The sequence below is a fragment of the Mastacembelus armatus genome, chromosome 8, assembly GCF_900324485.2.
Source record: "Mastacembelus armatus chromosome 8, fMasArm1.2, whole genome shotgun sequence".
NCBI classification, from domain to species: domain Eukaryota; kingdom Metazoa; phylum Chordata; class Actinopteri; order Synbranchiformes; family Mastacembelidae; genus Mastacembelus; species Mastacembelus armatus.
In genome coordinates, this window is record NC_046640.1 from 10,377,405 (window position 1) to 10,404,841 (window position 27,437).

General features: G+C 40.4%; 1 protein-coding gene across 1 annotated transcript; it reads right to left on the minus strand.

Annotated features, from left to right (window-relative positions):
• Positions 1-1,250: 1,250 nt before the first annotated feature.
• On the minus strand, positions 1,251-27,296 carry lasp1 (LIM and SH3 protein 1). Its single transcript, XM_026324547.2, has 7 exons — positions 26,991-27,296; positions 19,252-19,346; positions 13,904-13,988; positions 9,234-9,341; positions 6,540-6,618; positions 5,377-5,468; positions 1,251-4,856 (listed from the first exon to the last, which is right to left on the minus strand). The coding sequence occupies exons 1-7, from the start codon at positions 27,057-27,059 to the stop codon at positions 4,683-4,685; spliced, it is 702 nt and encodes a 233-aa protein (XP_026180332.1). The 5' UTR covers positions 27,060-27,296; the 3' UTR covers positions 1,251-4,682.
• Between the last annotated feature and the right edge of the window lie 141 nt (positions 27,297-27,437).

A 27,437-nucleotide genomic window follows, 5' to 3' on the forward strand; every position in this document is an offset into this window, starting at 1 on the left:
TCATATTAATAAACACCCTGAAAGCTGCACAGACCTTCCACAGGAATATTTCATCAGTATCTTTACTGTCATTTTCTAATAACACCACAGCCTGTAACATTTTGAATAATAAAACATGCAAAATACCACAGTTATTAGGCTCTATGCAATAAACCATTCTGATACCATTGTCCATGATGGAAACCAGGGATGCTCCAGAGGAAAAGCGCACATCGCGTGCACGCGTGTGCACCGGCAGCCTGTGTCTCTGTGCGGGTCGGCTCTTCATCACAGCATGTAGATGATGTAGGACAGGAAGACGAGGCCAACGATGGCGAAGAACATCAACACCAAAATGTCCACCATGATGGAAACAGTGACGGAGGAGGACGGTCTAGATGCGAGGACGACACGCAGCACAAAACAGCAGCTACACTGTCGCCGGGGCAGGAGCTCGGCAAAGATCGGAACCATTCGGGAAGCTCAACCCTCCCTCCTGCGCCGGAGGAAGCGAAGGTACCAGAATCCACAGATAAACACATCTAATAGTTTGATTGTATCTACATGGTTACATTGATGAGGATCCTTTATTCCACACTTTATCTTTTGCGACACTAATGCTTCTAAAATATTTATGATGAAGTTTTCCTTGGTAATTACTGACTAAAATGTTTTTCTGTAAAATGGCTGCCTCAACGCAATTGAAGCCTGTATGGAATTTGACTTAAGATCCTTTTTTCAGTTTTCTCTTTTGGGAACAAAAAAAAAAAAGTCTATCAGGAAAACATAAAATGTTGCGCAATTCTGATTTTATAGCTCAAGTTTCATCTCAGACCTTTAGGTTGAGCTATGTGCTCGTTCCCACGCCCTGTTAGAGCGCGTCCACGAGATGCTATCTGTTTTCACAGGTTATTAATTATTTCACAGGGTTATTAAGTATCTGGTTCCCACCGGTTTATTTTGGCATATGACTTGGATTTTAGTTTGGAAAATTTATATTTATAGATATTTAAAGCAATGCAGGTTTCATTGCTGAACACAAGTAAAATGTGCTTTGGCTCAATAGAAATGTCAGAGTAAGGAGAAAGTTATATTCTGCCCATCCATTTGTCATGCAGCCCTCAAGCACAATACCAAGAGATGGGTTCTGCCTTACGATGGTAATTTACAGCTGTGTCAAAATGTAAGACTTTACAATCGTACTTCATATAGTGCACACTTGGTATTATATGCAGCATTAGTGAATGTAGCACTTAGCATAAACAACAGTCTGAGAAAAATGACATTTTATTGAATCTGCAGAATCATAAGTACAATTTGAAGTGCTGTAACAGGGCAACAGGAAATGATACCAGGTCCTTATTTCTGAGTATGTATTCAGAAAGAGCTGTGAATGCATGGTTATGTCAATATGCATATGGTATCTTTATTTTTTTTTATTTTTATTTTAAAAAATAACAAAATTATAAAAACAAAACAATTTAAGATGGAATGCACAAAACTGGTCTGAATGGTAAACCTGTGATTGTGGATTACATGATTTCACTCTGCAAAGTCTACAGTATATAACCAGTATCATAGAAGCAGGGGATGATTCTTCAGAAGCGCAGGAGCCTACCAATAAAGGCTGAAGGAAAGCGGGGTCTCAGCAAACAGGTGGACAGGTTATAAGACAGAAACTGAATGGAAACAGGGTTATATGATATGATGTTACAGTTCAGTAGATGACCGATGCCAGAGCAGAAGAGCGGTATTTGGAGCAAAGAGGTTAACTCCTGACTAACATCCAGGTCAGACAAACAACTTGCCCTGCCTCACAGCTTGGGAGACTGAGAACGTCAAATTGCTGCCTTCTCTCACCCTCAGACCTGCACACTTGCTTCATCACATGCTTATTTGACCGTCTTAACAAATCTGTCCTGTGCCACACTTACACAACACTCACTGTCTTTGGCCACTTTTTTCATTCATCTGACATCACCGACCTCGAGACAAAACACAGTTTTGATTGAATGTATTCTGCAGAATAAGGCAGGGCACCAGTGTGAGTAGCCTTGGTATTAAATTACATTGGCGCAAACATCATCATAAGCCAGGGACAACAATGATTTCACTTCAAGCCAAACCATCAACTAATCAGTTTAACCAAGAGAAACACACTGTGTGCTCTAAAAAATAAAAACAAAACAAACAAAAAAAAAAAAACAGCTTTTTGATTTAGCATCTATGTTGCAAATAAAGTTGTCCTGTTGTCATGTGGAGGTTAATGCAAAAACACAGGCATACATACTGTTCATTGATTTTGTTTGGCTATCTATAACCCAGGCTGAGGTGTCTTTTTTTTTTTTTTTTGATTCAGTGATCATTTTCATTAGCACTGTCACAATTTATCACATTAGAAAGTTGCAAAATTTACCAATGCTCACCACCAACAGACAACTTGCAACACACTGGATTTTTCCTTGAATCAACTTTTTAAAACCATTTAACTTCCTTTTGGCCATATTCACAAAAATATATGAACCAGTTTTCTCTGCAAGCAAGCCACTTCCCAGAGCACCATGACCTGTAGAACAATTTCCCTAACTTACCTTTGTAATACATATACAACTGTACAATGCCATCTAGCTACATAGTGAATCTTGTTTCTTTTTTAATAAAGCTGAAAATTTGTCCCCATCCCCAGAAACCCCCAAGCCACCTTGACTGCACTGCCCTGATCGCTCACGTCTGTCACAGTGCATCACATGTGAGAATGAATGAAACAGCAAGAAAAGGGGAAGAGGTGTGTATTGTCAGGGGCCAATGGGATTATTTACACCACTGAGACAGATGGTCGAATATAATTAAAGTCTGATAAGGTCCTCACAAATACAGTATTTATGGTGAATGGGCAATAGCCAGAAACTTAAATGCCTGATTTTACATTTATGAACAAGCCTTCTTTACCCTATCTCAGACCAACACAAAGTAGATAAATGTCTGATTCACAGGTCAAATATCAAAAATAGTCAAAGACTTTTGGGATTCATTTCATGCACGATGGCCCCAAAAAAAGTCTTCATGGTTTTAATAAGAGTATAAAATTAAACTTTCTTTCACCTGTATTTTAAATGCCTTTCTGTAACTTTATTCTTACTGCAGAATCATAAACAGCACAAAAGAGATTTAAGGGTCTGACACGAGTTTGAACATGTGCACTTTTGGCTGATTTCTCAAACAAGCTGCGAGCAGTGTTCTGACCTGAAACTGCAGGCTGATTAATCCCACAACTGATCTAATACTGCCCCTACACAGGTCTCCATGAATTCCTTTCCCTTGGTTCATAAATTGAGTTGTTGATTTTTTTTTTTTATTTCATACACTGACATTTCTTTTGAAAATAAGCATCTTACAATAACAAGAAAAGGCAAATGAAGAACAGCATGACAATCACCAAAGCCAACAATTTCACTCACTTTAAATGTAAAAAAGACTGGAATGTTAACTCACAAAACATTGCAATACATTAAAAATAAAAAGTGATTCACAATACAGAGTTGTGCTTGGCCTTCTCTTTTATAAATCTGTTTTTCTTTATAGTGATTTGGTAGCAAAATGGGAAAGGCCTGTTCTCATTTCCTTTCTCCAAACCCTTGTTACCATAACTTTGTGATTCTCTCAGGACTGAAGGCATTTAGGCTGCAGAAAACAGGAGTAAAGGTGTATAGACTGTATATTCACACCAACTGAGGTGATGTATTCAGTGTGGTTGCAAAAGATGGACTCATAAGGTCCCCCAACATGTCCCTGATTCCTCCAGCACACCTGAAAAAGCTAACATGTGTTAGGAGGTGTTCTTCGGTTAGGTTATGATTCCAGTTTCAAAATGATACCTTCAGTGCAGTGGTGAACATGAGGTTGCCTGCTTGTTCACAAAATGGCGAGATGTGTGTCTATAAATATATTTAAAATCTCTCTGTTGACTGACAATTGGCTGGTTCGTGCAACAGCAACAGGGTTAGAGGCTAAAGGAATGTACACAAGTCAAAAATATTCAAGCTTAGTTTTGATAGACTGAGATTCTACACTGTGTTTCCAGTCAGGCCAAGAACACACTGCAAAATTATAGAAATGAAAACAAACAGGCCTATGAAAATTTCACACCTACCCACACTTATTTTCTTCACAGAATATCATCTGCTGTGTTGAATGACTTGTGGGGCGAAGGGGCTTTTTACATTTTTTTTTTTTCCTTCTTCAAAATGATGTGTCAGGATTGCTAAGTGCTATAGCAAGGATGAAGCTGTGTGACAGATATACCCTTGACATATTGCAATGAACTGGGAGTTTACCTTATAAGACTTTCAATTTCCACTTGTAACAGCCGTGAGTGGAGCCAGGGCTGGGAAAAACGTAACGATCCAAATAGAGACAAATATCAGCACAAACAGACGGACAGAGAGGCAGGCAGACAGACAAAACAAGAAGGACAGACAGTGTCTCTGGTTGACGTGCTGAAAAGTAAGAGTGGAGCAGGGTTGCAGAAAGAGGGTGGGGGGTGGGTTCAGGGTCACACAGGACAGATTAGGGAACAAGAGTAAAATTAAGAAAAAGCGGCTGGAGGTGAGATGAGATGGCACTGGGCTTTTTCTTTCTGTCTTTCTTTCCCTTTCTCTACCTCCTCCTCCTTTGTTCTCTCCCTCCTTTTCTTTCCCTCTCACTCAGATGGCCTCCACGTAGTTGGCAGGCAACATGCCCTGCTGGCCGGTGCGCTCCACACGGCCGTACATCCAGCCCTCGTCGATCTGCTGCACATCTACGATCACATCTCCGTCCATGAAGGACACTTCATCCTCATCGGCAGCAGAGTAGTCATACACTGCCCTGTATCGCTTCTGTGGATAAAGAAGCAAAGGAGCTCAGTTAGTTTCCACAAACAGCTGCAACATTCACTGTGCTTGAAAGAAGCTACAACAGATATCATCTGTGTGTTTGACAGGTTTTTCAAACTGTAGCTAAAATGACTACAGCAATAAAATGTGTCAAAAAGTCTCACCGTCACAGCCTGATAGTGTTACTGTGCAAATAATACATACAGTACATGCCCCCTGACAAGTCAAAAATAACCTGATATTTTTCCATGATGAATTCATCTGCATGTTACTTTCTCATTTTGTCTATAACATCAGAAAACTGATTATTCTGAAAGTTAGCAACAAATTTTTAAACTACAAATTTCTGGATTAATACATGTTTGTATTAACATTTAATACAAGTGTAAACATTTTTTGCAATATCTAGCAATGCACAACAATATCTTTTGACATTTTCTCAGGGTTTGAATTCATTAAATTATATTGCATCTGGCAGTGGAGTCCACCTGCGGCAAACATGAGGGGACAACGGAGGACATACCCCAGCACTGGGAGGAGGACCAGCGGCCGCCTGGCGTGTTGGTTCAGGAGTAGGCTCAAAGTGGTAGTTCTGAGAGCCTGCAGACTGGTATGCTGTTCATAAAACAGAAGTAGAGGACCAGTGAATGAGCTGGAAAGATTTTCATACTTCACACCAGAGGTACACAGGGATTCACAAGAAAGCTATAACCGTGCAATATGAGTTTGGTTGTTTAGGAGAGAATTAAGGTTTTCATTCATATTGCAAATGCAGGCTAATGCCAGATGAAATTGCCCCTGGCTGTGTGTCTTTATGGCCTTGTGTGTGTGTGTGTGTGTGTAAAGAATTCAAAAGCGTGGCAAGCCAAAACATGCAATTGATGCAATTTCTCTGTTACACAACCTACTGAACAATGTGACTGTGTATCCACCAGACATGTAAAATAGCAGGTTCACAGATTGTTCATTTAAATACTTACTTCCTCGTGCATCAAGATGTTCTAACATGTTTGTATTTATTACTTTACACTTGCTGGATTTGAGCAATAAACAATAAAAAAAGGACTGTTTGGCGATGGATTTAACCATTTCATTTCAGGGAAACATTAAATGCAATTTCACAATTGTGAAATACAGAATTTTCTGCTGCAATGCAACTACTTTTCACCAAGACAGTGAATGCCTAGGAGGAGACACTGGTGAACAAGTTACAACCACAGCCACTAAGTGGTGTGATTAGAAAACACCCAGTCTAGTGAGCTCCAACAGCCTGTGGCAAGGACAGAGCCAAGCACAGACAAGGCAATAGCTTAAAGAAAAATGGAGACACACCATGTAGTGTACTTCTTTCAGAGAAATGCCAAATAATTATCACTGAAGAATTGAAGTTCTTCACAAAAAAGCATATTGCCCTCCATTAGTTTGCTTTCCAGTCATACAGATAGCTTTGGTCCATTTTTTAAAATGTATTTATTGTGTTTTCTGGAATTGAGGTCATCTGATCCTTTCGTGTTATAAGAAAGTTTCAGAATTTCAGAAGCTGCTTTCCATAAACCTGGCCTGAAACATTATTTTTCTTCCACCACTTTAAATACTGAATACCATCTGCTAACAGAGATCAATACTGACTGAGTGACAAGCAATATTAAATAAATGCATAGTGTGAGTGTGCTTCTACAAAATTACCTGGGCTCGGGCTGCTTGGCTGAAGCTGTGGCGCCTCTCCTCCCATCTTCCTCTTCTCAAACTCCTCGTGGTACTTAATCTGAGAGAAACAAAAACAGTGTAAGGTCACGTAATGATGGAGAGAGCACACACCTTCATGTAACACAAGGTTTTTGCAGGGTCTTCAAAATTAAACCTCAACTTTTTAAGACCCTTTTTATACCACACAGAATGTAATTTATTTTTACCTGTTTCAGTGGTTATACAAAAAAATAAAATAAAAAATTAAACATAATGAAAGCCAGTAGGGATGAGAATGAAATAATATCAGTGCATGAAATTACTGACATTTATATTACATTTTTGTCATCAAGCTATAAGTATAACTCCTAACAATACCATTATCAATGAACACAACCTGGACAAGGATAAGCAACAGAAAACAGACAAACTATTGATCATACAGAAACACAAATACATTTTCTATGGTTATCAATCACACAATAGATTTAACAAATATAAACAAAACCATGAATGTTCTCAAATGAATTAGGAGCAAAATAACTTGCAACAGCAAAACATTTTTTAAATAAGCAATATTTTTCTATTCAGGAAAGGGTCACAATGTGTAGTTCATTTTCTCTCCACCAGAGGTCTCCCATTTGCTCTTCAGCAGCCCTGTCTTTATGGTGATAGGTGGGGCGCGCTACGTGCAGCAAAGCCTTGGGAAGCAGCTTGACACCGAGAGGAAATGACATCTCAGCGGCCGGATGTAGCGTGCATGCACTGAAAGTTGCATAGCAACCTTCGTTGACACATCAGGAAGAACAGGTGAGGCGAAAAAAAGGGAAGGAAGTAGAAGCTCGAAAGCTTGAGTTGAGAATAAGCCAGCAAGGGGGGAAAAATAATATGACTAGGCATACAGAATTGTCATTTATATCATCATATTGTCACCATTACTACTATTCCAAGTGTAACTGAAGAGTTCTGGTAAGAGATTTTGGAATCTGTGAGTCCTAGACATAGGTGGAAATAAAAAAAAAAAAAAAAACCTTCAGGTACAAATCAGCAAACCAAAAACTTCTCCAGCCAGTGTAACAAAGGCACCATTCAGTGTTACAATATAAAACACACTGCCATACTGATGAAACTGAAACTGAGTGACTGCTCTATGAGAGCACTAAATAACCTGTCCCTCTTATTACCAGGCTGAGAACAGACTGACTCACAGTGCCTCAGTCAAGATTTACAACACTGAGTCTGTCCCTGCTTACACACTTGTGCTCAAAGAGCCCACTGTGCCTGCAGCAGGAGTGAGGAGTGTATTCACAGACTGGATGGGATGACGAAGTGTTTGTGCAAAGACAGTGAAGCAAGTGACTGAAAGAACACAGTGGCTGTTCTCCAGTGCAATATGCTAAGTGAGAGTGAATGAGGGGAGATTATTTTGGCTTGTTTTAAAGGCGCAGTTCAAACAGATGGCATATGTGTAGGCTGCTGCTGAATTAACACCCCCCCTCGCGACTTCTGAATCTTTGCTGCTTGACAAGGATAGTGACAGGAAGTGGAAAAGAGTGGACCAAAGGGTCACAATGAAGCAAAAAAATAAAACAAGAATGGACACATAACAAGAATGACAGGGACAAGTCTAGACTAGAAGTGAATGAAAGGATTCATATTGCTGACATTGTGGGGAGGGCGCAGAGTAAACTGGTTTGTTTGTTGGTGTCCAGGGAAGAGAATAAGCGAAAGAAGTATGCTGCATTCATCTAAAGTGGCTGCCTTATGACTGGCTGTGAATAACGCACTGATTGCAAGCAGATGTCTTCTATATCAGTCTGAATAAAAACACTTTACCAAGTGCCTGAATCCATCCTGCCATAATGTATTTGTTATCTTCACATGGCTTGTATTTGCTCATCCATAAATACATGTAATGTATGTGTATCTTTCTCTGTCTTGCAGATCGTCTAGATCTCAGACATGCAAGATCTTTTAATCACATGAAAGCAGTAATTACCCATCACCCTCCACACTAATTATGCCATTAGTGAGGATGGTGCAGGGCTTGTTATGTGTAATGATGTATGTTTTGTTGTGATTGTGTTTCACATAAAAATAAATGCCTATACAGCTGACATAAGCAGCCGAGGCACACAGAGTAAACACTGCATGCATGTCTGCATCACTGTTCTGTATTTACAGTCAAATGGTGAATCAATAATGGGAGCTGAGCGACAGAGAAGGGGAGAGTGGAGGAGAATGGTTCATGTGGAAAGTAATTTGAGGACAATTCCATTACTAGAAATGAGGAGCAAAGTGAACAGAAGCCTGAAGGAAGTGAAGCTAATATCAAAAAGGGAAATAAAGGAAATGTTGAAAATCCTTGAAAAATGTTGAAAAGTGTCCACTGTTGAATTCTTTACAACAAAGCTGAAGTCACTATTATTCATTAAGTGTGCACCAGATAAGTACGGCCAGCCTAAATTTCCCTAGTGGACTTCATATAGACATTATTTTCTTCAGAACTAATTGACAAAGAGATTAACAAAGAGATTAGGACACACACACCAGACTGGCTTCTAAACCATCTGGGAAATGTAGAGAAGAGATGTAAATCTTTAGCTTTTGTCAAAATCCTAACATTTACAGCTGTTATATTTTGAATACAAATGGAAAGGTGGCATGTTCAGGGACTGTCTTGCCAACACTTACATTGCTGATTTGGTCCTGCGTCTTCTTAATTCTTTGCAGCTCTGGCGTGTCTGCGACCACGCTGAAACCTTTCCCTTTATTCTTCTCAAAATCCTCCCTGTAGAGAACCTGCAGAACAAACACCATTATATTAAAAACAAAGAGGAGGTTACACCATGTAAGGCAGATAATATATTCCACATTTTGACTGAACTGGATTACAAATCCAGATGAACAGTTTCAATGTGTTTAAGTAAAAAAAAAAAAAAAATTTAAATTAAGCAGATCTATCTTAATGTTTCCTTGTTTGTTTGAGAATGAAACAATCATTTTCAGTTCTTCAAAATAAAAAATAGAATACAGTGTTTTTCACCTACAGCATTTGTGCCCATTATGTGGCTTTAATGGACTATGCTTTGGCTATGGTTGTACTGTTGACCTTATTGCAGCTTCACATCGTTACATGAACTAACATGAAAATGCTAACAAACCATAAGCACTTGTTGCTTTCATATAAAGTCTTGTATTCATTGATCGTCATTATTGACAGTGACACTTACAGCAAATATATTAATATTTAAGACTTTTTTAATCTGATAACAATATACAGTAAATCAGGTGATTTATTTTAAAACCATGAATATAACAACAATCCCAATACTTATATTATGTTTTATGAAAAAACTGACCAAAACACATGCACACATAAGTTTGACATTTGTGATTGCCTTTTATCTAATATAGTGGCCAAATTAAATTACTCTCATTAAATAGCGGTAAGAATGAACAATTGCTGGTGGCATTAGTTATAACTGAAGTTGTTATGCCTAAACTGAAACCGACTACGTGTGTATTCTGTGCGCGAACAAAGTTGCTTCTATGTATACCACTTTGTCTTTTGTGGTGACGCTCAGTTCCTGTTTGCTGGGGAGTGAAGGCCTTACATAAAGGACGCGGCATCAACCATATATGGTCAGAATGAGAGGTAGCGTACAACATGCAACGTCTCTGTGTGTGTGTGTGTGTGTGTGTGTGTGTGTGTGTGTGTGTGTGTGTGTGTGTGTGTGTGTGTGTGTGTGTGTGTGTGTGTATGGGTGTGAGACTGTGTGTTTTTTCCAGCCTTCCCACCCTATCCTGACCCTACGGGCAGAGAAGGAAATGTCCAGCCCATGCAGAATCAGATTATTATCAAAAACTACAATGCAAGGAGCTCTCCCCCTCACTGCTGCCCGGCTGATCCTTAAAACCACATACACCTCTTTACAAACCTGCAACAGGAAGTCAGGTGTATGTTTTATTTTTAAAGTAACAAAAAAGTCACATTTGGGCTCTTTACCATTTGAACATATGCTATGTCTGCAAATAAATCACTTAATTCCACCACCCCACTCAAAAATCTTTATTACTGCTTTCATGGTGACTGCACCAATTTCCTGTACTCCTCCAAGAATGAGGCTTGTGTCTACAGTCCATTACCAAGAATCAAAGCTCGGCCCCTCCATCCTCTCCCACAACATCCACGTCACAGCTGCACTGCTAGAGTCCTGACCAATCCTCTCCTCATCTTGTGACGTTGTGTGATGACATGACGTGGTTGTGATTCACACATAATGTGTCATATCTGCTGTCACCCATGGTGTGACATCCACTGAGAAATTGCCCCAAAACTAGTGCTGCCCCTAATTTCACAGGAAATTACACACAGATCTCAAGCCTGTGCACAAAGATAAGTCATGAAGATTAATGTGGTCTCTACCCATCTTTGTCCTTCATTCTCACTCCAGCTCCCATCAGTGGATATATGATCCTCCCCCTATTTTTATTCCTCAGTTCATCTTCCTTTGTCTTTTTAGCTCCCTGTAACAGCTTGCTCTCCTCCAATCACATCTCTGCTTTCTTTCCCCTCCCACACTCCTTTCTCCCTCTTTTTTCATTCATTCATATTTTACTGCCTCAACAGCAACAGAGTCGTCCCACGGAGCTGGAGCTCTTCCTCGTTATAATCTTCTCTCTGCTTCTATTTGCATTCCTCTAGATTTCCTTCCTCTGGGAATTTTACTTTTATCGCTTCCTCTTTCACGCTGTGCTCCTCCCTCTTTCTATGTTGTACCTTCCTGCCCCTGTGTGCGCCTCACTGCTCTCCCTCTCCTCCTCCCCAATTTACCCTCTCCAGTTTCTTTATTTCTCTCTCACTCCATCTTGTTTCTTTCTGTTTCCCCACGCAGTCTTGTAATGAGGTGTGACAAACTTCTACCCTGCTACCATAGCAATAGGGTTCTCGTAGCAACGCAGCAGCAGCGATGGTGAGGGTTTAGGTGGCCACAGCTGTCCACAAACACCTTCAACCTCCTCAGGCCAACACAGACAATAATACTGTAATCACGATCATCGTGCACATTATGTGAGAAGTATGAATTAGCATGTGAAGTATGAGTAGCAAGGAGCACAAACCACTTTTTACTTCACTTCTAAGCTGTTGTTTTATTTTGTTTTCAACCTTTGCCTGCTTCTGGTGATGGTTTTAAAGCAAAACCTACAGCTTGTCAATATACTGCCACCATGCCTCTGTCCTTTTTAGAAGTACCTCTCTGTTATGGCCACAGTCCTCACACAAATGCTCCACAGAAAATACACAGATTGAGGCTACATTTAATTCAAGATCTCAAAAAACATCTTTTGTGAAAGTTCATTCTCAGACTGGTGTCTATGATAAAGCTCTAGTATAATGGCTCTCTCTTATTAGATTGGCTGAGTGTTTGTAGAGATTCACTTGCATGCACACTCCATGTAGAAAAACACCATCTGTCATTCAATCCCTCAACTGTCTCCCTTCCCCGTATGACCACTACCCCCAACCTGATATTCAACAAACCCTGTCTCATGCACACACACACACACACACACACACACAACTCAGATCCATCTACAGAGACTGATATATGAGAACCAACATGTCTTCTTTTATAAGCTCTGACTTTTAAATACTGAGAAAACAAGATTCTCCTTTAGCTTTTCCCTATGACGAGTTCCCTATTTTCTTTGTGACAGTTGTCTACCACTGTCCCTCCAGAATCAGCATTAAAATGATGCGTTTTTTCTACATATTACTGTACGATAAAATTATGACCATTTGTCATTTTGCAATAAATGTATTGCGTTGCTACAAGGGAGTTTTTCTGTGTTTCTTCGGTGACCCCATTGATTCCTACAACAGTTAAGGAACACAGCCCAGACATCCTGTCATCATTAAGAGGATGACATCTTCACAGTTGATGACCGTCTCTCTAGTTTACAGTCAAAAATCATATTTTTATATGCTGTAATTTGTTGCCCTGCTTACCAATAAGCATAAAAAGTGAGAAAACACCATTTGTAAGTATAAATGTCTCCAGCTCTCACACAGACAAGCTCTTTATTAAGGGAGTAATACATGACCTAATTCAGCTAGATATTTTGGTCTGATGAGTTTTTTTTTTTTTTTTAACCTTAGAATATATTTGGATCTTTGTTATATTAGCTTGTATGACACCTAAACAGGGCACTGTTGGAGAAAAACAAATGCAGAATTTTTTGTGAAGATCAAGCGTTATCACAAAAATGAGAATTAGGAGTGGGACAGACAACAGCACCTGCCATAAAAAGCATCAAGTGGCAGCTATAAACATTCACACTGGTGGAATCAGCAGCGTGATACAACAGAGTTGTTCCATGAAGTAAACATACCAGTTAAACAGGGACAGTAAAGACTGCATTGACCTTATTATTGGATCCTTCCTGCAGTATAGGATATGTCAACAAACAATGAGCCTGACCATAATGGAGGGATAAGCGCCTACATTTTTTTTGTTTTTTTTGTTTAGTGAACATAAAAGAACCATTTCTTTGGACTAAGTTAGTTATTATCAGCCTGTGCTTCAACTTAAGAATTACAATCCTCAACTGAACCTTTTTGTCAGAGTTCTGTTTATTTAGTCTAAAAAAGATAAACAAGCTTCTGTGTTTTGTATATTAAGCATATCTGTGTTATATACCGTGCTTTCTTATGTAACAACTATTGTTTTTCAGCTGGAGATAAAAGGAAATGGAAAGTGTTACGACAGTTTAAGTAAGCACTTGCAAGCAGTCCAACTTTCAAATATCAAATATAGGGGAACTAGTATTTTAGTGCATTTATAATGGCTAGGACAATAAAAAGCTGAACCAGAATTATGAGAAGCAACCTCTTTTACACTGAATTGGGACCCAGAGTCTCTGTAATAACAACATTATCATCTTAGTAAAGCTCATCTCTGTGTAGCACTAATCTATAAATGGCTAGTCATATTCTGCTTGTGTTTAGTAATAGCTTTTTGTCTCTTTGAGGTTTTGATTTATCATAATATTCAATGATCATGTACCTGCCAGCCATTTCTTAAAAGTCCATTGTGAATCAATTTCATGCTTGAATTCTCGGGTCTGTCTTAAAGCTCTGGGCATGCAGTTATCTTCAATATCCAAACTAGGTTTGAATTAGACTCATTATATTACCTAAAAGTTGGCTTTGTGAAAGTACTTGCTCCCAAATTAATTTTTAGGGTAAACTCAATTCAAATTAAGCATATCTTTTTTTAATTGCTTCCGTTGTGAAACAATGCCATGCGTTTGTGTGTGTATTTCACAGTTCAGCCATGGGTACTGGCATGAAGAGTTACCTGGCTCTGCATCTTGCTCTGCTGTTTGAGGCGGAGGTTCTCTGGAGTGTCAGCCACACAGGTGAAGTTTGTCTTGGGGTAGTGTCTGTAAAATAAACACAAAAAAGCAAAGAATGTCAGTACACAGTAAACACACAGGCAGACGCATGCTGTGGCACTCAAGCTTATATTCTTAGAGAAAAAAAAACATAATTCAAGCAGTGCACAGAGCATGGCTGTACAGTGGAGGTATTTGTTATTCAAGGTGGTCCTGAGGTTGAGTTAGGAGTCCCTGTAGACAAAATCCATGTCAGTGTAACACACAATGCTCTGTCAGTGGGAACTAAAGTAATTTGAAAAAGAGGAAGTGCAGGCAGGGGCTGTGTAGGGGGATGAGAGCCTCTAGTTGGAAAGAGAATTGGAGGCGAGCCATAGCAGGTGTAGAAAAAGCCATAAACAGGAAACAAGCACACAAACTCAGCATGGCCTTATGAGGGATAATAGGTAGAGGAACACCATGCAACAGACACACACAACAGGGTTCAAAGAGACAACGAGTGTGAATGATGTTATGGGAAGCCCCCTTCACAAGAGCATGAAGGCGAGACCCTTTTTTGAATGAACTCTGGGAATTTTCTGGACAGCCGCAGACGTATAACCTCCTATTGCTCTGGAGAAAATTCTCTGCCTGAAACAAATACAACACACATAAATATACACAAGTAAGTATAAACACCCAAGTACTAGCTAGATATGCAGCACACAAAGCATTATTCCAAGTGCCATTAATCACATGCTTATTTATTGACTGCCTAAACTATTGTCAAAGGGTTGTGCATGCAAGCCATAAGTCAGTGCTTTATACACCAGAGGCTTCTGTGCACATGTAGCGTTAGGTTCCACAAATAACGACGCCTGCCTGCTCAGTGTGGTCCTTAAGGAAGCAAAAACACATGGCTCAGACCCAGTAGGAGAGGAAGAGCCCTCACAACTTATCTAACAGCTCATATAGACTGCACGTCCGAAAATGCCTCAGGGAACCGAGTGACCTCAAAAATCTCTGCCTCTGGGTAACCCATTTAGGCAACGGCACGTTTGCTATTTCCTTGATAACATACTGAATTGACATTTACATGACATGCTTACGGGATGTAAAAAAAAAAAAGAAAAAAGGATTCTGGTCGACAGCTCTTACACACTATTAAAACAAAAAGATATAAAACAAAAAAAAAAAAAAACACCCAAGAATAATTTTAAAAAGGGGGAAGCTGAACATGAATGGAGCTGGATCTAAAGAACAGAAATTGACTGAAGTTGGCATTTCAGGCTCAGTGACAAAAAACAAACCCAAGCACCTGAACTTTTCCTCCATGTATTAAAATACATACAGGTCAGTGTATGCTTACAATGGCCTTTTACAAATTCAAGCACCAATTTTCCTGACATAGCTGCTATATTTCAACATTTAGATTAAGTGGTAAACTTTGACAGCAACTGAACAGTTGGCAGAGAGCGAACAAGCTTATCAAACAATGCAAATTAAACAGCTGAGATATCTTATCACAGAAGCAAAAAGATATTTTCCTACCCAGACACCACTGTGTTTTTCATTTGTTAGTCATATGAAAGTGGCCCCTGCCACTACTGAGAGCAAACATCTGCAACTAAGTGTTACATCTTAAATAGCACTGAAATGAGGCCAGTTGGCTAAATATCCAGATGACATCTAACTCTAGCACCAGAAAGCTAAGTGAAAACTTTCTTTTTCTGATGTTACATAAGTGCAAAAACAAAGCTGAGTTTTTAAAAGAGTTCTCATGTTACTTTCACCTAACAAATATAGGTATATCTGTATGGGCTCAACATAAATAACATCAAAACAGGATTAAATTTATCAAATTACTCAAATTCACTGCCACACATTTTGCACTTTCAGCACTCATACAGGCCGTTTTACCAGGAGTGTATAAATATATGTGTCAGTTTGTTTCTGGATGTGGGAGTGGTTCGTGGTAAAACACACTTCCTTTCACAGTGCATCACCGTGCATGAAAGCCTCTGGTTCTCTGAGGTAGCGGGTGTGTGCTCAAAGCACACCCACCCATCCAGCATCTGTGTTAAAAGCATTCCTGTCATCTTTAATGTGTCTTTAGAAACTGCCCTTACACTTAAGGGTCAGTAAATTGCTATACAAACATTCAGCAGGGTTGCAGATATAAGCTTAGTGACTCAATGGGATGTTGTAAAGTGTATGTATGCAACTGTGCCTGTGTTTCATGCTTGTTTGAGGGTGTGAGTGAGTCACGAGAACAGTCAGCTATCTGTCTGGTTGTATAACAAGGTAATAAGTCGCAGACGGTGGTGGGTGACACATGCACAAACTCAGTTAGTCCTGTGAACACAAAAGCGGGAGTGATCAAAATGGAGGTGGGGGAATGAGAGGGCCACACGTGTAATATCTCACAGACACACACAAATGCACACACTGCCTACTGTGCAGGAGGAGAGGTCTGTTTGCATAGTGGGACCAGGGGATTTTTTTGGCTGGCTTCACCCTTTGAGACCTGGAAGGGTTGTAATTTATCATTCAGGTGGGAAATTTCATCTGCATATACATAGATAGATAATAGTCATAACAATACATTCTGCAATAAACACAGCAACCATTTTGCATAAGGAAGCATGCCCCATCATCTGTGAAGATTTTCGCCTTTTTTCATAGATACCAGATCTACCATGTCACTTATGACCCAAGGTGACTTACTCCACCTTCGCACCAACTCACACATGCTTTGTATTGTATTGTCATGTCTTGAATATTGCAAGTCACTGCCATAAAAACTGTCTCACACCTTCAGCTAGTTCAAAATGTGGATGCTAGCCTTGTAAATTTAAGAAGACAAGACCACATGTGTTCTATTCTGGCTTCCCTTCATTGCCAGTGAGGTTCAGAACTGATTTTAAGAGTTTCTTGACTCACAGACAGCCAGATATCTCTTGTGTATAACTAGCATAACACGTTAAAAAATGACACCCACATATTGGAGATTGTCTGATATTTGACTAACTAAGACTCTCTTCTGGTTTGATGAGCCTAGTGTCAGTAAGTAGCACAAACCAGGAAGACGCCCACAGTGTCATGCCATGTTGTGAAAATGGTTGTAATCTTGCCTGGTTATTTATTAACAGCATATTAACAGATTACCTAACCATGTTTCAAACTGGTGTTTCATGAAAGTGAACTAGCAGGTATTGTAAATTGTAACAGTAAATCAAAGCATTTATGATGGTCTGTAATAACACCATGTTGATGTCTAAATTAATATCAGACCATCAGTCACTTAGGCTGTGTCCCACCAATGGCTCCAGGGGAAATGAAGAATTTTTCTGTCTACTTATCTGCTCTCTTCAATCTCCCTCAACCCCCTCCTGCGACAAGCAAGTATCTAATCAAGATGGGATTCTCAGGGAAGAGATGGGTGGGAATACAGAGAAAACAAACAACGCCTATATCAATTACTAAGGACAAATATAGAGGAGTAATGATAAAGTAGTTATCCCACAGAATAATAACAGAGAATGTAGTGTGCATTTCTTTCCTGAAGCAGTTGGCTCTTCCACTGATGGTGTTTACTCGAAAAAGGCTTGTTTTAAACAAGCGGAAAGAGGCATAATAAACATGCTCTGAAGGGCCCTGCTCCTGTTGGCTTGGAGAAGAGAGGGAACATTGGAAAACAAGAAGCCAGTTTAATCTGTGGAAACAAAGGTGATAAGAACAGCTGCTGTAGATGATTAGTATCTTGATGTAGATGTGAAAGGAAGAAGGGGCAGTCACAGACATTAAATTCAGGAAAACAGACGTTAAAGAGATCACTACTAACAACAACACTACAAAGACATTATATTCTATTATCTTACATAAAGCTTGCTGACAGGTGTTTTCACATTTTGCAGCTAGTTAGACCCTAGGCTGAGGCTGGGTGGAGCTATGCTAAGTTGTGGCCACAATATCTCATATTCTCAAATGAATCAAAAGTGGTGTCCTGACTGAACAGGTGACAAGTCAGGGAGATGTCAATCAGGCATGGCAAAAACAGATGAATACACCTATGCAGATGTACCATGGATGCGGGGCTTTAATTGGCACATTATAATCTGTAGTGCTCCAACTAAATGCAATTCCTGCATAGTGACAAAAACAACTGGCTTTGTTTAGAGTATATAGTTTGACATGTCCTGATAGGAAAAATGCAGGTAGGAAACAAAAAGCATGATCTTAGGATCTTAGCTGGTGACATTGGTTCTGGCTTTGCTTTTATTTAATTACAAACAGGTTTTACTATTATGAGAAGTTAATGTGCCTGCTGTGAAGAAGGCCTATGAAGAGATTGGAAATGACAGGACAGATGCACACTCAAACCTATTAACTGGTCACACTAAAAAAAAAAAAAACAGATCAATACATTTGATTATCCTGCAAATTATTTAAATGAATGTATTCAGTTTCCTGTATCAGCTCTAGGAATAATAATTTTTATTTTGTTTTACTTTCTCAGGTTAAAACACAACATTGTCATGGAGCAGGAAACATCCTGATTTAAGATGGAATAAGCTAATTAACCTGAATGATATGACTGCTGCATGAATGATTCTGGAGAAATTAGAACAACCAACGAAGCTGGCATGTGAAATGAGACACACCCTGGTAATGTTTGATGCAAGCTCGTTGAAAACACACATTGTCTGATGGAGATTGTGTTTGTCGGCCGTTTTTGGCTTCTAAGCACAAATGAAAATACACAATGCCAGCATCCAGCCAGATTTAGTTCCCTGGCAATAAAACAGCAGTTCAGGGGAAAAATGCAAAAGAGCTTGTCTGAACGTGAAGCAACAGATTCCCTCTGAGAACATACGCTTTCCTCTCACAAACCCGCTGAGAAGAAAATCATTATGAGGAATGGGAGAGGGGGATTCCATGGATTCCTGATGAGCCTTCAGTGTGTCATTATGTGCTGAAGCGTGAGTGGACATGCTAGTTTTCAGAGTGTCTGCCTGTGTCACTGAAGAGGAACTTCAGGAATTTCCTTTGTTGATAGCCCCCCTTACCCACTGAGGAGGGAGGCAGGCACTTTCCCACACCACATATAGGCCTTTTCTCTGAGGAGGGAGCTGGAATAGTTGCAGATAAACAGTAGAGGAGGGAGAGAGGGGCCATGGTTGGGTTGCAACATGCACACACAATTAGAGAGTCCTATTTCAGTCTGTAGACAGATTAAACACTGCTGTCAGTGTTGTTGAGGTGGAGTCTGAACCGGTTGAGTGTAAAACAAATCACTCATAGACAAAATGATGACTTAAGGGCAACTTACGCATTGCAGTATGGTCTCTTCTCGAAACCTTTGTAATTCTTCATGTTTAGAGTCATTTTGCAGACCTCGCAGCTGAAGCATCCTTTATGCCAGTACTGTCAAAAACAGAAAGAGAGGAGACAAAAAAGTTAAGGAAGGAGAGATTTGAGACGTCCTGTTCAGCTTCTTTGCCCAAAAGCAGAACCTAACAAAAACAAAGCAAAACAAACAAACCAACACGCATTGAAAAGCTAATTGAATGAGTGAGGCAAGAGCTACTTTTTATTCCCTTGAGGTTTCACAGGGACAGGAGCTGCAGAAAGAAACAATAGCGACTGTGTGTGGAAAAAAACGAAGCAATGTGGAAACACAGGAGTTTGTGTATGCTGACACTGAGCAGTTACAAAGAAACCAACTTCCCCTTTTGCTAGACAAATGTATGGGTACTGCTTAAAAGTAGAAAAGGCCAGTTACGTCTGTGGATGGTAAATTAAAAAGAGATGTAAATTTTGTAATAAGTATGCATCTGTTTTCCCTGTCTAATCAAAGGATGTCAGTTTTATGAGTCAGATGTTATGTGTGGAAATGGTAAGTTTTCAGTTGGTTTTGCAGAGATTGCCCTTGGTTTGAATGCCACCTTTTGACTCTCTTTCTGTCCATCTGTTCAAATCTGCAGTTATGCATGTTCCTCTATCCATCTTCATAAGAGGCCATCCCTATATCTCTCTCACCACCCTTTCTCTCTTTCTACCACCCACCCACTCCCCGCCCCTTTTCTTTTCTCTCCTGGCACTGGGCTGATCTGTGGCCTGAGGGTTCAAAGAAGGATTGAGAGAGAGAGGGCTGGAGAAAACTGGAAGGAGGGAGGAAACATGAAAGGAAGGAGTTGGAGAAAGCAAAAGGAAAGGAGCGAGCAAAGGAGGGGCGAGCAAGAGAGAACGCCAGAGTGAAGCAATGATCTGGCTGCTCCTGCTATCGTCAAGGGAAAGGAGGGAGGAGTGCAAAGATACAGAAAGAAAGAAAGAATGGGAGGGAAAGAATGAGGGAGTCCTTATTAACATGGCCTAAGGGCACTCTGCCATGCCTCTCATTCTTTCACCCACTCTTTATCACTTTCTACACCAATTGCCCACACACAAAATACAAATCTTCCAAACAAACAGTGCAGAAAACAGAGGATAAAACTGCAGAAACACAAAAGCACAACATTACTTTCTCCGTGCCTCTGTTGCAAATATGAGCTCACTGTTTGATTCCACACAGGATAAGAGCTGGCATTACAGACAGAAAAATCTCTCTTATCCCTGTGTGCAGTGGTACACTTTCACGACTTAGCATGTGCTGCTCTACTGACACACAGCTGGCTATAAATCACAAGGATGTTCAGGTTTACCATCTGTGAAGCTGCAGAGTCGTGGCAGTGCTATGTATGGAAACATGACCAAATGCACAACACACTAAGAATTTCACTTCGGACATCCTTGCTAGTGTTACTGAATGATCTAAAAAATGGCTTTAGGCTGGGTTTTAAGAACAATCTTCTTTGTTCTGTCTCGATGTGATGGACCACCCAGGGTGGCACTGTATGTGCTGACAACAGGCATGTGTATATTTAACATGGGTGTTTACAGATGTGGGCCAACAACATTGTACTGACATATACAAAAGTCAAGGCTCGCAGTGGAAACTGAGCTTGAGCTCAGTTCAGTGGAGCTGTGATCTACAGCCAAACACATCGGGCCAAGCCTTCAATGCAAACGCCTTATCCCACTACAGCCTGATCAAAGCCTGAGGGAGTTGCAGATGGAGACAATGTGTTACTCCTTCCATTGTTCAGGATAGTGCTTCAATAGCAAAGCCCTTAAAATACAAAAGCAGCTGTGAGATTCCATTTCCTCCAGCTTCAGCTGATTTGCAGCTATGGTGGGTGCCATGTTTGAATGCATACCATCTGGTTCATCTACTTATATCAGAGAAGCCCTGCATCATATTCCCCACCACTATTGTTATCCCCTTCTCATTTTCCACAGGATGTATTAATGGCAAACCCAAGACAAACGATCACAGTAATCCTAATAGAGCAGTGTGACTGCAAATGTTTTTGAGTGGAAAGCAAGCCTGTCAGCTGAACATGGACTTTGATACTCCTGCTTCCCAGAATAAATACTGACCTTGGGTCTAGTCCAGAAAACAGGACTACTGAACTCAACTGTTTAGCAAACTATTCGTAAGCCTCGCCCAACCTGCTAACCCACATTCCTCCAGGACAACCCTAGCCACCCACCCACCTTTACATAGACAACACAACCCTCTCAGGTGACCAGGAGCACTGCTCACCTGCTGTTTTCTCTAAATTGCCTCTTACATGAACAGATGATTTGCAGACAGCTCTAAGGGATCATTACAATATTACAGTCAGAGCAGGATGAGTCTACATTTGTAGTTTTATTTGAGTACACTCTTCATAGTAAAACACATCCATGACAATTTAAAAGAACTTTCTTGTGAACTCGACACTACAAGCATCTTCTCTAGCTCTATGACTGAACACACTTATTTTTTCAGTTCAGCAGTGGTTACAGTTTCCCTACAAATTAAAATGCTTATATATCAATTGTGGTCACTCAAGGCAGAATTCTAATGCAGGCATGAACTTCCAACCATCTCATCTGAACCTAGACATGATGCAGCATTAGGCAGGAACATATTAGGTCTAGATCTTGATATCAAGGACAAATACAAATGAAAAGGAAGTGACAAACAGAAATATTGGGGCAACAAACATCCCAAATGTCTTTTAGAGAGACCATCCAGCAGTTACTCCTCATCCAGCTGCAGGAAAACCTGGCTCTTGGGTGCCGAGGCAGGATCTGGCAGTCAGCTGGAAAATGAGGACACTGCAGAGACGGAGCCCTAGAAATAAAACACCCATATAAAACCAGCACAGTCTCCCTGCATCAGCACTGCTCAAGGGCATGTGCATGTATGTGTCTATATGTGTGTGTACATGTGAATGTAGGTTATATCTCCATGTATGATGCATGTGTGTCAGCAGAGATCCAAAACTCCAGTCAAGGGCAAAAATGCTCAGTCAGTCTCACAGCTGAGAGAGGGGCAGTCAGTGGGGTCTGACCAAGACTGTACTCTCACATACAAACTACAGACAATTAAGTCTCTGACAAAAGGCGTGTTGTGTCAACCACATCCTATGTCAAAATTAGCCTGCCATTTAGACTGGAGAGATTACTCACTCATTCTGGTCTACTAGCCACAGCACCACATTCACCAGACCACCAATACACATAGTGGAAACATTGGTTGTTGTAAAGCTGATCAATTTACCTTTAATGGACTTTGGCTGGTGTTATTAGATTCTGCCATCATCTTGCCTTTTTTAGATGAAAATAATAGCATCTACACAATCTATAACCCATGGTAAATGGATTTGCACGGTCCAATCCTTTAGTAATCACCGAATTAAGCATGAGAGGGCTTTACGCCAGTGAAGGACATCCCTTGAGACTCTGATGAGATGTCTGATATCTCTTAGTCAAATCTTTAGCAATTAACTTAGACTAAACCATTTTGTTTTATGTTTTTAGAGGCTGATTAAGCACACAGTTTGAAAGATGATGTGACGGCTCTTTCACTTGGATATTTGTTTTAAACTAACAGTGGCTAAAAACAAAACTGCCACCAGAGACACACACACACACACACACACACACACCATGGGCCATTACACCAGCTTAATCTGTATGTGTGAGCAGCACAGGCCTAAAGACAAAGTGCTCACATCTGGCTGGTGTTAACAGAAGAAACTCTAACCCATTAAAGCAGCTGGGTTAATTATTTTCCTACCCAATGACATTAATTTTTACCCAAGCTTGCAAGCAGGCACACTATGTTAGAGCAAGGTATGCATTTACCACACTTGATGTGCAAGTATTAACTTAAACAGACTGCTGTCAAAGAAACAAGACATTGAAAAAACAAAGTCAATCTGAACAGAAAAGTTGAGTGATGAGCACAGATAAGGTGAAAGGTCAAAACAATGCTGCCTTGTCATAAGTCATCCATATATACTCACTTTACAAAATGTCCAATAATTTGGCAATCTGAGTGAGTAACACTGTGTCACTGCCGTCCTTTATATGAATTGTACTTTAAGACAATGAGTCCAGATTTTTGTGCCCGTAAGAATGAACCAAAATACCTTAAAAAAAAAAAGCAAATGATCATGTGCACCAGTTCCTCTTCCTAATAAAAATGGACAAAGGAGAAGTACCTGTCCACTCACTCCACAGTCAACATCTCAAATGGTTCTGAGTGTAATGTGTGTTTGTGACTGTGAGTCATCTAAGGGAGGTGACTCGCGGTGGCTGGATAGATTCCTCACCTCTTGTGGCATTTGGACAACATGACTCAGCACTCAGAATAATCTGGCCAAATATAGCGAGGGCAAAAGACAAATTCATTCACACTGTACCATCATGAGGGTAAATGCTAGCAAATCCTCCCAATTTATATTATAACCCCTGCACAAGATGTTTAGAGCTTAAGAAGTAACTAGCAACTATAAGTATTTGCCTAGGGCAATAAAAATTCAACAGCAAGGAATTTAATTGATTGCAGGTAGCAATATGTTTAGAAAAGCTTCAGCAAATTCTACGAAGTTTTAAGCTTAATTTCACATCTGTCTTCAAAATAAAAAGCACGGGGTACATGCTTTAAACTATTTCATACCCCAATCTGGGACAGAACATTTGAAATAATATTTCGAACCAAGAAGTGCAAGCTCTTTACTTGCTACCTACCCAATGAAATCTCTACAACAAACACATCGTTTGTTGATATTTTTGAATGTGTTCAGATGCTTTCTTGCAGTTGATTATTCTGCATTATAATATCAAAAGCAAGATAGAAGAACCTTTTTGTTATTTCTCATCAATCTGTGCTGGAAAAACCTTCACTCACATGCTGATATTAGGAAATAACCTCCCAGCTGGCTGCTGTCTACAATTTCTTTTGACTTTCCTTGAGGGTGGGACTTATCTTTTAGTTGCTGGACATCATTTGTTGCTTGAAAACAAAATTTAAACTAAGCAAATAGGTCCTTCCTCACAACTGCACCAATATACAATATGTCCCAGATTGTGGCTTTACAAGTTTTATTTATTTATTACTTTACTTCTTTTATACTCATTTATATTGCACCTTAGGACTGCATTTTTAAATTTAAATGTACCCTGTTGTACAATGACAATAAAGATACCCTTGATATTCTGTATAAAACCCAGTCAGTTATTGCCGAACAGACAGAACATATAAGTCACCGTCTCACATTATTTATACAGGACTAAAATACTAAAATCACTAAAACGGTAGCATATTTACTGCCCAGGAATCAGTTACACCAGTTCTTAATTTATAAATGCATAATGGCATGTATGTCACCATTAAATATTAATAAATCATAAGAAGTGATGTATAGTTAGAGGACTGTCTCTTGCAGACAGAAACCCACTAGGTGTGTAGAGATGGTAAAGTACACAGACACTCCAGCAGAGATAAGTATTTCAGTAAGAGGTGAGCTATAAGCCTAACCACTCTGCACAGATCGCTCAATTCATCTTAAAAATACAATCATCCTGAGACCTGAAATTCAATGTTAATCTTTAAGTGACACACATACCAATCATTTCACTCCTCCACACATTCTATAGTGACATTTTTCTATTGGCAAGGTTTACACATTAGGCGCTTCTAAATGAAAGAACTGTTTTATTTCCTTGTTACACGTGTTATTGGCAGCAGTTCAACAGATGTCATCAAGTCAAGCTACGAAAAGCTCCAGTGACAGATATGAGCCCGATGCTTGAGCCAAAATTTGCTGTTTTCAACTCTTCACTATCAGCAAGCATTTTAAGGTTTGAAGACAAGCCGACTAAGACAAATCTGCCACCAGTAAGTACCTCAACCAAGTTTCACTTCCTGTCTATACATGTGCTAAACTGCCCACTCCATCTGCTGGGCCCGGCCCTGCTATACTGGAATGCAGCTGACAAACAAACAAGCCTCTGAAAGTCAACCTCTCCACAGAAGTGTGTTATAGCAGAGGGCTGTCAGGTACAGGTTTTCCTCAGCAGCTGAGAATACCAATGCAGCAGAGGCAAAACCTTTGATCGTCCTGCCTTCAACCTGAGCTAAGCTAGCACATGGAAAAATTCTCAGCTAATTTGTCCTCGGCTGCTTTAGAAAAACAAAAATGGCAGTGTGTGTGTGCATGACAAGGAAATGGGAGGTTGTTTTGGCATGTGTGAAGGGGTGAGCGTCGATGCAGAATGGCAGCAAAGACAGACGGCAGGCTACTCTCCAGTGCTCAGTTCAGAGTAGAGAGACGGCACAGCGGGCCTCTGACAGAGCACGTTTTATGGGAGTGTCTGTCTGCTGGAATCCATTCTGCTTCAGGCCAGATTCCAGTGCATATTCAAACTCTGCTTGTGGCAATTTCGTTCTCATCAATACCAGTCTTCTAACATGTTAACATAGCTTGTGATATCAGAACAGCCTGTGCACGAAAAGGGATTTCGAGCTAAATCGATTCCAGTCTGAAGCACTTTGGGAAAACATTAGTCATGGTGCATTCAAAAACACATCCATGCAGCAGAGTAGTAATGCTAGAGCTGATGTTACTTTAGATAACATGCTTTGTATGGTCTTTGCTCACCTTTCTCATCTGCCAACCCCAACGGATAAGCTCATCTCAACAGGGATTGATTCTCAATAGCTATTCAGATGCCCATTAGACAAATCACCTACATGCACCAAGCCCTGCTTTAGTCAAATATATAAACATTGCTTTTCATAGGCCAGACAAAGCAAACCCCACCCACATGGTAAGTTAGGTGTGTTATGTATCATTTATCCTGTTGCTAACTCACAGTTTGGTTACAGCAGCAATAAACACATGCAACTAATCATGAACACCTTTACCTTCTCAACAAAGCAGGAGGGGACACACTGAACAAGATATGTGGGGCCCATGTAGACTCATATTGTGCTCCTGTGTAAATGACTGTGGGTAAAACTGATAAGATTACCACCTTGGCTGGGGTTAAGCTGCTGCTTTTGACTGAAAACTAATCATCCCTGACTTGGATTAGCCAGCGAATTGGACGTAGGCATGTCCAAACCAGTCCACGCTTTCCTGAACAGAGGGTCAGCACAAAAAGCCTGGTGGCGAGACTGTATTATTAAGTCGGAAGTCCAGTTTCGTTTGATATTTGTAAGCCACATCCTCCAACAACAGAATTTTTTCTTTCGATAAAGATTAGACACGTTATCTCTAAATTACTCCGTTTTCTTCAAAGCAGTGGAGCCAGGCCCGGACCAGGCTCGGGTGTCGGGAGCACTGCTTTAGGTTAAATCAACACCACATCCTTAAGCCAGTGTACTGGTGAAAATACATAACGTTACATATATTAATCCTGGCCTCTAAAAGTAAGCCATTCTGAGCATTATAAGGTAAAGTTATGGTTTTATTTTTGGTCAGCGCTGTTGACTCGCTGCCTTCCAGACGTTAGCTAGCGGTTAGCTCGGCTAGCTAACCACATACCTGTCCTGCTCAACCGAGTCTCAAAAAACGTGTAATTGTGGGAGAACAGCGCAGGTGTAGTTAGGGTGCAAAGGGAATGTGGATTAGTGATAAAAATGTTCAAAGGAAGCCCAGAAAGCAGGAAGGCTTCTGTCGTCCTTACCTTATCCAGACAATTCACTTTTTCCGTGGGGTAAACGACTAGATTACATCTGCTACACTTCGGATTCATGTTGGAGGGACGCTCGTCAGGCTAGTTAGCACAGAAACCGCCGGTGGTACCGCTCGTAGTCGTGTGCCGTCGAGTGTTCACGTCCAAAACCAGCTGCGGTGAAAGCTTGTGATCAGTAGCAGATCGACACTAATCTAGTTGTATGGAGCAAATCCCGGAGGTTGTTGTCGTTGTAGCCGCACAGCTGGCTGTCAGTCCACTAACCAGACGCGGAAGGCGCGCTCCCGCTGCCCCGCTCTCCCTCCCTCGGCTGCGCGTGTCCGAGCAGAAAGGGAAGAAGCAATGTGGGAGGCTCGTTTTTTTTTTTTTTTTTACTTGGAACAAAGGTTATGTTATTTTATTTCAGATGGGGAACTACAAGATCTATACTGTTGTACA